The sequence below is a fragment of the Xenopus tropicalis genome, chromosome 8, assembly GCF_000004195.4.
Source record: "Xenopus tropicalis strain Nigerian chromosome 8, UCB_Xtro_10.0, whole genome shotgun sequence".
Classification (NCBI taxonomy): domain Eukaryota; kingdom Metazoa; phylum Chordata; class Amphibia; order Anura; family Pipidae; genus Xenopus; species Xenopus tropicalis.
This window is the reverse complement of record NC_030684.2, coordinates 3206936-3222250: the sequence shown is the minus strand read 5'-3', so window position 1 is coordinate 3222250 and position 15315 is coordinate 3206936. Positions and strand designations below refer to the sequence as shown.

At 50.4% G+C, this 15315-nt stretch overlaps 1 protein-coding gene across 4 annotated transcripts in view; it reads left to right on the top strand.

Moving 5' to 3' along the window:
• The window catches only part of abca2 (ATP binding cassette subfamily A member 2), a 50656-nt gene extending 39479 nt beyond the window's left edge, over positions 1-11177 (top strand). For all 4 annotated transcript variants that reach the window (XM_031890859.1, XM_031890858.1, XM_031890857.1 and 1 more), the window contains 12 exons: positions 71-194; positions 4389-4521; positions 4665-4785; positions 4864-5042; positions 6813-6954; positions 7034-7168; positions 7252-7355; positions 7441-7533; positions 8575-8677; positions 8825-8962; positions 9270-9476; positions 10447-11177. In XM_031890859.1, coding sequence (XP_031746719.1) covers positions 71-194; positions 4389-4521; positions 4665-4785; positions 4864-5042; positions 6813-6954; positions 7034-7168; positions 7252-7355; positions 7441-7533; positions 8575-8677; positions 8825-8962; positions 9270-9476; positions 10447-10482 — 1515 coding nt within the window. In that variant the 3' untranslated portion in view covers positions 10483-11177. The remainder of the gene's footprint in view (positions 1-70; positions 195-4388; positions 4522-4664; positions 4786-4863; positions 5043-6812; positions 6955-7033; positions 7169-7251; positions 7356-7440; positions 7534-8574; positions 8678-8824; positions 8963-9269; positions 9477-10446) is intronic.
• Positions 11178-15315: the final 4138 nt, after the last annotated feature.

Below are 15315 nucleotides of genomic sequence, written 5' to 3'. Positions count from 1 at the left end.
ATTCACTAAGAGTCAAGAGTGGTCCTTCTCCTCACCGAATGTCCCATCTTCTTTGACGTCTCTTGCACAGGACCTCAAATTGGTCAACAGTTACCTGAAAAGTTGCTTCCTCATCTTCCCCAACTACAACCTGGGGCATGGGCTGATGGAGATGGCGTATAATGAGTACATTAACGAGTACTATGCCAAGATCGGTAATTATGAACTTTAATGCTTAATACTTGGCCTACATACAACCAACCCCTGGGTAACGGAATCTCAGCTGGAGATAGGGTGGTTGGAGGTGAAGCACCTACTTGTAGTAGGCTGTGTGTAGCCCAGTAATGACTTAGCCAAGGGATGTAGTAGGCTGTGTGTAGCCCAGTTATGACTTACCCAGGGATGTAGTAGGCAGTGTGTAGCCCAGTAATGACGTACCCAGAGATGTAGTAGGCTGTGTGTAGCCCAGTAATGACTTACCCAGGGATGTAGTAGGCTGTGTGTAGCCCAGTAATGACTTACCCAGGGATGTAGTAGGCTGTGTGTAGCCCAGTAATGACTTACCCAGGGATGTAGTAGGCTGTGTGTAGCCCAGTAATGACTTACCCAGGGATGTAGTAGGCTGTGTGTAGCCCAGTAATGACTTACCCAGGGATGTAGTAGGCTGTGTGTAGCCCAGTAATGACTTACCCAGGGATGTAGTAGGCTGTGTGTAGCCCAGTAATGACTTACCCAGAGATGTAGTAGGCTGTGTGTAGCCCAGTAATGACTTAGCCAGGGATGTAGTAGGCTGTGTGTAGCCCAGTAATGACTTACCCAGGGATGTAGTAGGCTGTGTGTAGCCCAGTAATGACTTACCCAGAGATGTAGTAGGCTGTGTGTAGCCCAGTAATGACTTACCCAGAGATGTAGTAGGCTGTGTGTAGCCCAGTAATGACTTAGCCAAGGGATGTAGTAGGCTGTGTGTAGCCCAGTAATGACTTACCCAGAGATGTAGTAGGCTGTGTGTAGCCCAGTAATGACTTACCCAGGGATGTAGTAGGCTGTGTGTAGCCCAGTAATGACTTAGCCAAGGGATGTAGTAGGCTGTGCGTAGCCCAGTAATGACTTATCCAGGGATGTAGTAGGCTGCGTGTAGCCCAGTAATGACTTACCCAGGGATGTAGTAGGCTGTGTGTAGCCCAGTAATGACTTACCCAGGGATGTAGTAGGCTGTGTGTAGCCCAGTAATGACTTAGCCAGGGATGTAGTAGGCTGTGTGTAGCCCAGTAATGACTTAGCCAGGGATGTAGTAGGCTGTGTGTAGCCCAGTAATGACTTACCCAGGGATGTAGTAGGCTGTGTGTAGCCCAGTAATGACTTAGCCAGGGATGTAGTAGGCTGTGTGTAGCCCAGTAATGACTTACCCAGGGATGTAGTAGGCTGTGTGTAGCCCAGTAATGACTTACCCAGGGATGTAGTAGGCTGTGTGTAGCCCAGTAATGACTTAGCCAAGGGATGTAGTAGGCTGTGTGTAGCCCAGTAATGACTTACCCAGGGATGTAGTAGGCTGTGTGTAGCCCAGTAATGACTTACCCAGGGATGTAGTAGGCTGTGTGTAGCCCAGTAATGACTTACCCAGGGATGTAGTAGGCTGTGTGTAGCCCAGTAATGACTTAGCCAAGGGATGTAGTAGGCTGTGTGTAGCCCAGTAATGACCTACCCAGGGATGTAGTAGGGCTGTGTGTAGCCCAGTAATGACTTAGCCAAGGATGTAGTAGGCTGTGTGTAGCCCAGTAATGACTTACCCAGAGATGTAGTAGGCTGTGTGTAGCCCAGTAATGACTTAGCCAAGGGATGTAGTAGGCTGTGTGTAGCCCAGTAATGACTTACCCAGGGATGTAGTAGGCTGTGTGTAGCCCAGTAATGACTTAGCCAAGGGATGTAGTAGGCTGTGTGTAGCCAGTAATGACTTACCCAGGGATGTAGTAGGCTGTGTGTAGCCCCAGTAATGACTTACCCAGGATGTAGTAGGGCTGTGTGTAGCCCAGTAATGACTTAGCCAAGGGATGTAGTAGGCTGTGTGTAGCCCAGTAATGACCTACCCAGGGATGTAGTAGGCTGTGTGTAGCCCAGTAATGACTTACCCAGGGATGTAGTAGGCTGTGTGTAGCCCAGTAATGACTTACCCAGGGATGTAGTAGGCTGTGTGTAGCCCAGTAATGACTTACCCAGGGATGTAGTAGGCTGTGTGTAGCCCAGTAATGACTTACCCAGGGATGTAGTAGGCTGTGTGTAGCCCAGTAATGACTTAGCCAAGGGATGTAGTAGGCTGTGTGTAGCCCAGTAATGACTTACCCAGGGATGTAGGTTGTAGCCAGTATGCTTCCGGTGTAGGGCTGTGTAGCCCAGTAATGACTTACCCAGGGATGTAGTAGGCTGTGTGTAGCCCAGTAATGACTTAGCCAAGGGATGTAGTAGGCTGTGTGTAGCCCAGTAATGACCTACCCAGGGATGTAGTAGGCTGTGTGTAGCCCAGTAATGACTTAGCCAAGGGATGTAGTAGGCTGTGTGTAGCCCAGTAATGACTTACCCAGGGATGTAGTTGGCTGTGTGTAGCCCAGTAATGACTTACCCAGAGATGTAGTAGGCTGTGTGTAGCCCAGTAATGACTTAGCCAAGGGATGTAGTAGGCTGTGTGTAGCCCAGTAATGACTTACCCAGGGATGTAGTAGGCTGTGTGTAGCCCAGTAATGACTTACCCAGAGATGTAGTAGGCTGTGTGTAGCCCAGTAATGACTTAGCCAAGGGATGTAGTAGGCTGTGTGTAGCCCAGTAATGACTTACCCAGGGATGTAGTAGGCTGTGTGTAGCCCAGTAATGACTTAGCCAAGGGATGTAGTAGGCTGTGTGTAGCCCAGTAATGACTTACCCAGGGATGTAGTAGGCTGTGTGTAGCCCAGTAATGACTTACCCAGGGATGTAGTAGGCTGTGTGTAGCCCAGTAATGACTTACCCAGGGATGTAGTAGGCTGTGTGTAGCCCAGTAATGACCTACCCAGGGATGTAGTAGGCTGTGTGTAGCCCAGTAATGACTTACCCAGGGATGTAGTAGGCTGTGTGTAGCCCAGTAATGACTTCCCAGGGATGTAGTAGGCTGTGTGTAGCCCAGTAATGACTTACCCAGGGATGTAGTAGGCTGTGTGTAGCCCAGTAATGACTTACCCAGGGATGTGTAGCTGTGTGTAGCCCAGTAATGACTTGCCAGGGATGTAGTAGGCTGTGTGTAGCCCAGTAATGACTTACCCAGGGATGTAGTAGGCTGTGTGTAGCCCAGTAATGACTTACCCAAGGGATGTAGTAGGCTGTGTGTAGCCCAGTAATGACTTACCAGGGATGTAGTAGGCTGTGTGTAGCCCAGTAATGACTTACCCAGGGATGTAGTAGGCTGTGTGTAGCCCAGTAATGACTTACCCAGGGATGTAGTAGGCTGTGTGTAGCCCAGTAATGACTTACCCAGGGATGTAGTAGGCTGTGTGTAGCCCAGTAATGACTTACCCAGGGATGTAGTAGGCTGTGTGTAGCCCAGTAATGACTTACCCAGGGATGTAGTAGGCTGTGTGTAGCCCAGTAATGACTTACCCAGGGATGTAGTAGGCTGTGTGTAGCCCAGTAATGACTTACCCAGGGATGTAGTAGGCTGCGTGTAGCCCAGTAATGACTTACCCAGGGATGTAGTAGGCTGCGTGTAGCCCAGTAATGACTTACCCAGGGATGTAGTAGGCTGCGTGTAGCCCAGTAATGACTTACCCAGGGATGTAGTAGGCTGCGTGTAGCCCAGTAATGACTTACCCAGGGATGTAGTAGGCTGCGTGTAGCCCAGTAATGACTTACCCAGGGATGTAGTAGGCTGTGTGTAGCCCAGTAATGACTTACCCAGGGATGTAGTAGGCTGTGTGTAGCCCAGTAATGACTTACCCAGGGATGTAGTAGGCTGTGTGTAGCCCAGTAATGACTTACCCAGGGATGTAGTAGGCTGTGTGTAGCCCAGTAATGACTTACCCAGGGATGTAGTAGGCTGTGTGTAGCCCAGTAATGACTTACCCAGGGATGTAGTAGGCTGTGTGTAGCCCAGTAATGACTTACCCAGGGATGTAGTAGGCTGTGTGTAGCCCAGTAATGACTTACCCAGGGATGTAGTAGGCTGTGTGTAGCCCAGTAATGACTTACCCAGGGATGTAGTAGGCTGTGTGTAGCCCAGTAATGACTTACCCAGGGATGTAGTAGGCTGCGTGTAGCCCAGTAATGACTTACCCAGGGATGTAGTAGGCTGCGTGTAGCCCAGTAATGACTTACCCAGGGATGTAGTAGGCTGCGTGTAGCCCAGTAATGACTTACCCAGGGAGTTTTTATAAATTCTTCATTAACAGGTCAGTTTGACAAAATGAAGTCCCCGTTCGAGTGGGATATCGTTACTCGGGGCCTGGTTGCCATGACAATAGAAGGATTCGTCGGTTTCTTCATCACCATCATGTGCCAGTACCATTTCTTCAGAAAACCACAGTGAGTATCTGCGTTCCATGGAGTAATGCCGTTCCAACTCCGGGTATCCCCACCCCGATGCCCCATATCTCTGTAGGCGTAGAGCGTTGATTTGGGGGTGCCCCTTTGCCTACTCACCCCTCGTTCCTCACGTACCTTCACAGGCGGCTGCCCATTTCCAACAAGCCCATAGAGGACGACGACGTTGATGTGGCCAATGAGAGGCAGCGGGTACTGAGGGGAGGAGCCGATAACGATATGCTGAAGATTGAGAACCTGACCAAGGTATGGCTGACCCCACCGCACCCCATGTCCTTCTACTCTACGGCTTGCACTCTACTCAGTCCTGATCCACTATTCCAGGTGTACAAGTCAAGGAAGATGGGCCGGATCCTTGCGGTTGATCGTCTCTGTGTTGGGGTCAGACCGGGGGAGTGTTTCGGGCTGTTGGGGGTCAATGGTGCCGGCAAGACCACCACATTCAAGATGCTAACCGGAGATGAGAGCACCACGGGCGGAGAGGCTTTTATCAATGGCCACAGGTAACCTACCTCCTGTCGTGCCTTTAGGCCTCTGAGTATTTGAATATTCTGGGATGGGTAGCCAATCGCAGTGTTCTGGAAAGAGCTTGGCCAACCATTAGCCAATAAGGGCTAGAACAAGCATCATCCAATTGGGCTAGACAAGCATTATCCAATTGGGCTAGAACAAGCTTGGCCAACCATTAGCCAATCAGGGCTAAAACAAGCATCATCCAATTGTTCTGCAAAGGGCTTGGCCAACCATTAGCCAATCAGGGCTAGAACAAGCATCATCCAATTGTTCTGCAAAGGGCTTGGCCAACCATTAGCCAATCAGGGCTAGAACAAGCATCATCCAGTTGGGCTAGAACAAGCTTGGCCAACCATTAGCCAATCAGGGCTAGAAAGAGCATCATCCAGTTGGGCTAGAACAAGCTTGGCCAACCATTAGCCAATCAGGGCTAGAACAAGCATCATCCAATTGGGCTAGAACAAGCATCATCCAGTTGGGCTTGAACAAGCTTGGCCAACCATTAGCCAATCAGGGCTAGAACAAGCATCATCCAATTGGGCTAGAACAAGCATCATCCAATTGGGCTAGAACAAGCATCATCCAGTTGGGCTTGAACAAGCTTTGCCAACCATTAGCCAATTAGGGCTAGAAAGAGCATCATCCAATTGGGCTAGAACAAGCATCATCCAATTGGGCTAGAACAAGCATCATCCAGTTGGGCTTGAACAAGCTTTGCCAACCATTAGCCAATTAGGGCTAGAAAGAGCATCATCCAATTGGGCTAGAACAAGCATCATCCAATTGGGCTAGAACAAGCATCATCCAGTTGGGCTTGAACAAGCTTGGCCAACCATTAGCCAATGAGGGCTAGATAGAGCATCATCCAATTGGGCTAGAACAAGCATCATCCAATTGGGCTAGAACAAGCATCATCCAGTTGGGCTTGAACAAGCTTGGCCAACCATTAGCCAATGAGGGCTAGATAGAGCATCATCCAATTGGGCTAGAACAAGCATCATCCAGTTGGGCTTGAACAAGCTTGGCCAACCATTAGCCAATCAGGGCTAGAACAAGCATCATCCAATTGGGCTAGAACAAGCATCATCCAGTTGGGCTTGAACAAGCTTTGCCAACCATTAGCCAATTAGGGCTAGAAAGAGCATCATCCAATTGGGCTAGAACAAGCATTATCCAAGTGTTCTGCAAAAGGCTTGGCCAACCATTAGCCAATCAGGGCTAGAACAAGCATCATCCAGTTGGGCTTGAACAAGCTTGGCCAACCATTAGCCAATCAGGGCTAGAACAAGCATCATCCAGTTGGGCTAGAACAAGCTTGGCCAACCATTAGCCAATCAGGGCTAGAACAAGCATCATCCAATTGGAGCTTAGGAATGTTCATGGAGCTGGAGAAACCTATTGGCCCAAGGTGTCCAAGAGTTTATGCTGTGGGCTCTTTGATTGGAGGTTGGGTTGCTATAAAGCAAAATGTCACACAGGGAGGTCTATGGAGCTCTTCCATGTTGGGAACATCTCTTGGAGGGCCACCTGGACCATATTCCTCCAGCTTCACCAATAGCCAATCAAAACCTTAGAAACTAGTGCAACTGGTCCATTCTGGAGCTCCTCCTTAGCTGTCAATCAGAAGCTTAATGGGTCTAGCGGAGTAAAAATAATGAAAGCCAAGACCTTTATTGGTTGCTATAGGTTTCTGGGGCGGGGAAGACTTTTTTCCATATTTTTCATCTCTTGTGTTTCTGATATTAACCCTTGCACCACAGTATCCTGAAGGAGCTCCTCCAGGTCCAGCAGACCATTGGCTACTGCCCGCAGTTCGATGCCCTGTTTGACGAGCTGACGGCCCAAGAACACCTGGAGCTATATACCCGCCTCAGGGGCATTCCCTGGAAGGACGAGGAGAGGGTGAGGCCGGTGGCATCTATTCTGCCCAGGGGGGGTCATTCTCTTTATACTGCTGGCAATGACATGGCTCCTTCCTCAGGTGGTGAAATGGGCCCTGGAGAAACTGGAGCTGGCCAAGTACGCGGACAAGCCGGCCGGCACCTACAGCGGGGGGAACAAGAGGAAGTTGTCCACCGCCATTGCACTTATTGGTTACCCGTCCTTCATCTTTCTGGTAAGGGGAAGTTGTCATTATCATTAACGTCCACCCTTGGCCACAGTTGCCAGGACCACCATGTTTATTTCAATCCGCCGTAGGATGAGCCCACCACCGGCATGGACCCCAAGGCGCGCCGCTTCCTCTGGAACCTCATTCTGGACATCATCAAGACCGGCCGGTCCTTAGTGCTGACGTCGCACAGGTGAGTAGTAGTGTCAGTAGTCCGTTCCCACTTGGATACGGGATATAGCAACGTCTTACCTTGGTCTGATCTCCCCCCCCCCCAGCATGGAGGAGTGCGAAGCTCTATGCACCCGACTCGCCATCATGGTAAACGGGCGTCTGAAGTGTCTCGGCAGCATCCAGCACCTAAAGAACAGGTGAGAGAGCTCCATCTTTAACCAGGTAGGAGATACTCAGGGCTTCTGCCACTGCACTGATCTCTATGGAAGTGATGGAATGCTCCCTCTGGTGGTGAGACCTGGGTAAGACAAAGCATATGCTCAATTGTATGGAGTAAATAAACACAGATGATTGGGCACTGAAAATGAAACACTATGGCACCCCCTACCCTTATGTATAAATACAAATATACAGGGAAGGAATGTTCTGGGCACACAATAAGCTGTACCCCCATACTGTACTGTCTAAGGGAAACACTATGGCACCCCCTACCCATATGTATAAATACACATATACAGAGAAGGAATGTTCTGGGCACACAATAAGCTGTACCCCCATACTGTACTGTCTAAGGGAAACACTATGGCACCTCCCTACCCATATGTATAAATACAAATATACAGAGACGGAATGTTCTGGGCACACAATAAGCTGTACCCCCATACTGTACTGTCTAAGGGAAACACTATGGCACCCCCTACCCATATGTATAAATACAAACATACAGAAAAGGAATGTTCTGGGCACACAATAAGCTGTACCCCCATACTGTACTGTCTAAGGGAAACACTATGGCACCCCCTACCCATATGTATAAATACAAACATACAGAGAGGGAATGTTCTGGGCACACAATAAGCTGTACCCCCATACTGTACTGTCTAAGGGAAACACTATGGCACCCCCTACCCATATGTATAAATATAAATATACAGAGAGGGAATGCTCTGGGCACACAATAAGCTGTACCCCCATACTGTACTGTCTAAGGGAAACACTATGGCACCCCCTACCCATATGTATAAATACAAATATACAGAGAGGGAATGTTCTGGGCACACAATAAGCTGTACCCCCATACTGTACTGTCTAAGGGAAACACTATGGCACCTCCTACCCATATGTATAAATACAAATACACAGAGAGGGAATGCTCTGGGCACAGAACAACATGGCTCCCATATGGCTTGTGAAATAATTATTTGATCTCTCAGACATACCCTGTTCTAATTGGCCAGGTTTGGGGACGGCTACATGATAACCGTAAGGACAAAATCCAGCATAAACGTTAAGGAGGTCGTACGGTTCTTCAACAGGAACTTTCCGGAAGCCGTACTTAAGGTGAGCGCTATTGGAATGCTCTGGGTTCTGTCAAAATATGTAATTATCTGATCAGTGTCCCAGTTGGCTGTGGGCTTCCTGCCCATCGGAATGCTGGGATTTCTAGTTCAGGTTGATGACGTGGGGGGGGGGTTTGTCCCCTGGCAGGAGCGGCACCACACCAAGGTCCAGTACCAGCTGAAGTCCGAACAGGTGTCGTTGGCCCAGGTGTTCAGTAAGATGGAGCAGGTTCTGGACGTCCTTGGAATTGAAGATTATTCTGTGAGCCAGACCACCCTGGATAATGTACGTGCCCCCCAGACATACATATTTACTGCATTCCAACCCTTGAACCCCTAAAAGACCTTTAACACTATTGGCTACAGACCCCTGGGCAGTGATTGGCTCCCCTTTCGCAGGCACAAAGCTGCCATGTTGCCAGCACATTGGTGACTGCCATTACACCGCCGGCCAGCAGAGGGAACCCTTGCACCCTGCAGTGATTTCGCTGTTTATATCCTGTATCCCACTAACTCTGCCAGGTCTGGGAGACACCCCAAGATGTAGTTGTGTTCATTAACCCTTAGCTTTCACCCCCTGTTTAACCCTTCAGGTATTTGTCAACTTTGCAAAGAAGCAGAGTGATAACATGGAGCAGCAAGAGAGCGCCCCCAACTGCGCAGTAGCGACGCCGCTGGACAGGGTGCTGAGCCTTCTCAGGCCTCGGACGACACCCACCGAGCTCCGGGCACTGGTGGTAGAGGAGCAGGAGGATCTCGACACCGACGACGAGGGGCTCATAAGCTTTGAGGAGGAGAGGGTGAGACTGTGTGTTGTATGGGGTGGGGGGGGAGCCTTGTATTGCCCTCCCTGCAGTTCCAGCAAGTTACCACTAGGGGCAGAACCCAAGGGAATAAGCCAGATTGAACCCCCAGGAGCAGTGCAGGCTGGGAAGGGTTCTGGGAATCCTCCCTGCAGTTCCAGCAAGTTACCACTAGGGGCAGAACCCAAGGGGATAAGCCAGATTGAACCCCCAGGAGCAGTGCAGGCTGGGAAGGGTTCTGGGAATCCTCCCTGCAGTTCCAGCAAGTTACCACTAGGCGCAGAACCAAAGGGAATAAGTCAGATTGAACCCCCAGGAGCAGTGCAGGCTGGGAAGGGCTCTGGGAATCCTCCCTGCTGTTAAGGCAAGTTACCACTAGGGGCAGAACCCAAGGGAATAAGCCAGATTGAACCCCAAGGAGCAGTGCAGGCTGGGAAGGGCTCTGGGAATCATCCCTGCAGTTCCAGCAAGTTACCACTAGGGGCAGAACCAAAGGGAATAAGCCAGATTGAACCCCCAGGAGCAGTGCAGGCTGGGAAGGGCTCTGGGAATCCTCCCTGCAGTTCCAGCAAGTTACCACTAGGGGCAGAACCAAAGGGAATAAGCCAGATTGAACCCCCAGGAGCAGTGCAGGCTGGGAAGGGCTTTGGGAATCCTCCCTGCAGTTCCAGAAAGTTACCACTAGGGGCAGAACCCAAGGGAATAAGCCAGATTGAACCCCCAGGAGCAGTGCAGGCTGGGAAGGGCTTTGGGAATCCTCCCTGCAGTTCCAGCAAGTTACCACTAGGGGCAGAACCAAAGGGAATAAGCCAGATTGAACCCCCAGGAGCAGTAGAGCTGGGACTCCTCCCTGCAGTGTAAGCAAGTTACCACTAGGGGGAGTATCAAATAGATGAAGCCAAGATTGATCGCCAGAGATTTTGGTTCTGACCCACTAACAAGAACTTTCCTGCCCTTGTTCCCACAGGCCCAGTTGTCGTTCAATACAGACACGCTCTGCTAGAGGGGGGAATGGCGGCGGATTCTGGACGACTCTTCTCCCATTCTGCCCTTCGGCTGCCCAGGCACAGCCCCATTATCCCACGAATGTCTGTGTCCCCCAGGTCGGGCATTGGCCGAGACTCGGACAGCTTTGTCTGTGCTGCCCCCTTGTGTTCAGGGTTCATACTGCTGCTACGGCGCATGGAGGGGGGGGGTGTCTGGATGCCCCAATGCCTTCTGGGTATCACGAGAGACTCCATGTTGTTCTGCTGCTCTGGAATGGACTCTCCGGGTCGGTCTTAGCGCTGCTTAATAAATCCATCCCGGACTGGGTTACGCTTTAGGCTCCGCCTCTGGCACTGCCCCCACTGGACTCCAATGAGCTGTGGTTAAAGGGAACATTCGCCCGGTACCAATGTCAGATTTTAAAAGCCCCAGCACCCCTGGAGGTTCTGTTGCCCCCCCCCCATTCAACGTCTTTATGTTACGGTACCGTTTCCTTGTGCAATATCTGTGTGCCATGCCAGGGGGGGGCTCAGCGGGAAAGTAACCCCCCCACCTATTGGGCATTGGAAGATCTGCACTGCCAAACCCGACTTCGACAAAAAAGAGAAAGGGAAATGTTTGTGTGTAAATACCCCCCCCCCCCCCATCACTTTGTCTTTCCTTTTACAGAACTGCAAATGAAATGACCAAATCCACGCACTTTATATTGTGGCTCCGGTGTCGCCTGTTTCTTCCCCGCCGGGGGGCGGCAAGGGGGAGGAGCCAATGGGTCATTTACCCCCCCTTCTTCTGTGGGTGGGGGGAGTAGTACTAATGAGTTTCTGTAGGTAAGTGGAGTGTTCCATGATTCCTCTAGGGGGAGTACTCGCCCCTTCTCTCGCCCCTGTATATAATAGGGAGCATAGAGGTACTCGCCCCTTCTCTCTCTCTGTAGGTGGGGGGAGTAGTACCCCTGTATATAATAGGGAGTATAGAGGTACTCGCCCCTTCTCTCTCTCTGTAGGTGGGGGGAGTAGTACCCCTGTATATAATAGGGAGTATAGAGGTACTCGCCCCTTCTCTCTCTCTGTAGGGGGGGGGTAGTACCCCTGTATATAATAGGGAGTATAGAGGTACTCGCCCCTTCTCTCTCTCTGTAGGTGGGGGGGGGGGAGTAGTACCCCTGTATATAATAGGGAGTATAGAGGTACTCGCCCCTTCTCTCTCTCTCTGTAGGTGGGGGGGGTAGTACCCCTGTATATAATAGGGAGTATAGAGGTACTCGCCCCTTCTCTCTCTCTGTAGGTGGGGGGAGTAGTACCCCTGTATATAATAGGGAGTATAGAGGTACTCGCCCCTTCTCTCTCTCTCTGTAGGGGGGGGAGTAGTACCCCTGTATATAATAGGGAGTATAGAGGTACTCGCCCCTTCTCTCTCTCTGTAGGTGGGGGAGTAGTACCCCTGTATATAATAGGGAGTATAGAGGTACTCGCCCCTTCTCTCTCTCTGTAGGTGGGGGGAGTAGTACCCCTGTATATAATAGGGAGTATAGAGGTACTTGCCCCTTCTCTCTCTCTGTAGGTGGGGGGGAGTAGTACCCCTGTATATAATAGGGAGTATAGAGGTACTCGCCCCTTCTCTCTCTCTGTAGGTGGGGGGGAGTAGTACCCCTGTATATAATAGGGGGTATAGAGGTACTCGCCCCTTCTCTCTCTCTGTAGGTGGGGGGAGTAGTACCCCTGTATATAATAGGGAGTATAGAGGTACTCGCCCCTTCTCTCTCTCTGTAGGTGGGGGGGTAGTACCCCTGTATATAATAGGGAGTATAGAGGTACTCGCCCCTTCTCTCTCTCTGTAGGTGGGGGGGAGTAGTACCCCTGTATATAATAGGGAGTATAGAGGTACTCGCCCCTTCTCTCTCTCTGTAGGTGGGGGGGGGGGAGTAGTACCCCTGTATATAATAGGGAGTATAGAGGTACTCGCCCCTTCTCTCTCTCTGTAGGTGGGGGGGGGGTAGTACCCCTGTATATAATAGGGAGTATAGAGGTACTCGCCCCTTCTCTCTCTCTGTAGGTGGGGGAGTAGTACCCCTGTATATAATAGGGAGTATAGAGGTACTCGTCCCTTCTCTCTCTCTCTGTAGGTGGGGGGGGAGTAGTACCCCTGTATATAATAGGGAGTATAGAGGTACTCGTCCCTTCTCTCTCTCTCTGTAGGTGGGGGGAGTAGTACCCCTGTATATAATAGGGAGTATAGAGGTACTCGCCCCTTCTCTCTCTCTGTAGGTGGGGGAGTAGTACCCCTGTATATAATAGGGAGTATAGAGGTACTCGCCCCTTCTCTCTCTCTGTAGGTGGGGGGGGAGTAGTACCCCTGTATATAATAGGGAGTATAGAGGTACTCGCCCCTTCTCTCTCTCTCTAGGTGGGGGGGGTAGTACCCCTGTATATAATAGGGAGTATATAGGTACTCGTCCCTTCTCTCTCTCTCTGTAGGTGGGGGGGGAGTAGTACCCCTGTATATAATAGGGAGTATAGAGGTACTCGCCCCTTCTCTCTCTCTGTAGGTGGGGGGAGTAGTACCCCTGTATATAATAGGGAGTATAGAGGTACTCGCCCCTTCTCTCTCTCTGTAGGTGGGGGGGGTAGTACCCCTGTATATAATAGGGAGTATATAGGTACTCGTCCCTTCTCTCTCTCTCTGTAGGTGGGGGGGGAGTAGTACCCCTGTATATAATAGGGAGTATAGAGGTACTCGCCCCTTCTCTCTCTCTGTAGGTGGGGGGAGTAGTACCCCTGTATATAATAGGGAGTATAGGGGTACTCGCCCCTTCTCTCTCTCTGTAGGTGGGGGGAGTAGTACCCCTGTATATAATAGGGAGTATAGAGGTACTCGCCCCTTCTCTCTCTCTGTAGGTGGGGGGAGTAGTACCCCTGTATATAATAGGGAGTATAGAGGTACTCGCCCCTTCTCTCTCTGTAGGTGGGGGGGAGTAGCACCCCTGTATATAATAGGGAGTATAGAGGTACTCGTCCCTTCTCTCTCTCTCTGTAGGTGGGGGGAGTGAGTAGTACTCCGAGTGCTGTGTAGGTAGGTAGAGTAGTACTGACACGCTGGTTTGTTTGGAACAATGGCAGGAGTAGAAGTTATTGGTGGGGGGAGACACAGTGAGAGAATAAACAACCCCCTCCCCAGCCCAAAGTGTAGGAATGTTGCCCACACCTAGAATGTGTTGCCCAAGCCGTTAGTAGGCCGATGAGAGAGCTGCTGGGTCAGAGCTTGTCACTAGCCTGGAATGTGGTTCTGTTTCCCCAGCCCAGTTCTTACTCCTCATACTGGAACTGGGTCACTCCTGCCTCCCCTGTGTATCCAGTTGTGTAATGCCTCACTATACATACGGCGGGAGGTGCCCTAGTGCTTCCCATAGGCTGCCTATACTTGGTTCGGACCTTACAGCCTATCAGGGCCAGAACCCTTCACATCCAGATCCTAGTAGATCAAGGGTAACTGATCCTGATGGAAAATCTCTATCCCAAAGGGAGTGAAGTGGAGCCCTCTGGTTGGCCCAAAACTTCTTCATGGGTTTAGCAAACGATTTTATTGGCCCTAAACACAGGTCAACCAATCAGAAACGCAGGACTGTCACTGTGTCTGTCCCTTTCCCTTCCCTGCACTGCTGGTTCTGACTCCTGATACAACTCCCTAATACCCATTCATCCCTCATTCTCACTGGGTTTATAGTTATGTGTAACTGTCACTGTGCCTGTCCCTTTCCCTTCCCTGCACTGCTGGTTCTGACTCCTGATACAACTCCCCAATACCCATTCATTCCTCATTCTCACTGTCTGTCCCTTCCCTGCACTGCTGGTTCTGACTCCTGATACAACTCCCCAATATCCATTCATCCCTCATTCTCACTGGGTTTATAGTTATGTGTAACTGTCACTGTGTCTGTCCCTTTCCCTTCCCTGCACTGCTGGTTCTGACTCCTGATACAACTCCCCAATATCCATTCATTCCTCATTCTCACTGGGTTTATAGTTATGTGTAACTGTCACTGTGTCTGTCCCTTTCCCTTCCCTGCACTGCTGGTTCTGACTCCTGATACAACTCCCCAATATCCATTCATTCCTCATTCTCACTGGGTTTATAGTTATGTGTAACTGTCACTGTGTCTGTCCCTTTCCCTTCCCTGCACTGCTGGTTCTGACTCCTGATACAACTCCCCAATATCCATTCATTCCTCATTCTCACTGGTTTATAGTTATATGTAACTGTCACTGTGTCTGTCCCTTTCCCTTCCCTGCACTGCTGGTTCTGACTCCTGATACAACTCCCAATACCCATTCATTCCTCATTCTCACTGGGTTTTATAGTTATGTGTAACTGTCACTGTGTCTGTCCCTTTCCCTTCCCTGCACTGCTGGTTCTGACTCCTGATACAACTCCCCAATATCCATTCATCCCTCATTCTCACTGGTTTATAGTTATGTGTAACTGTCACTGTGTCTGTCCCTTTCCCTTCCCTGCACTGCTGGTTCTGACTCCTGATACAACTCCCCAATACCCATTCATTCCTCATTCTCACTGGGTTTATAGTTATGTGTAACTGTCACTGTGTCTGTCCCTTTCCCTTCCCTGCACTGCTGGTTCTGACTCCTGATACAACTCCCCAATATCCATTCATCCCTCATTCTCACTGGGTTTATAGTTATGTGTAACAGTTAATATCCCCGCCCTAGTCAGGAGTTTGGGGGTGTCCCAGCCCCAGTGAGGGGGGTACGGCGCACCCCACTGGGCAGGGAAGCAATGTTGGGGTGACACGGCTGGGAGAGGGATTGAGGCGCATCGCTGGGTGACGTGGGTGCCA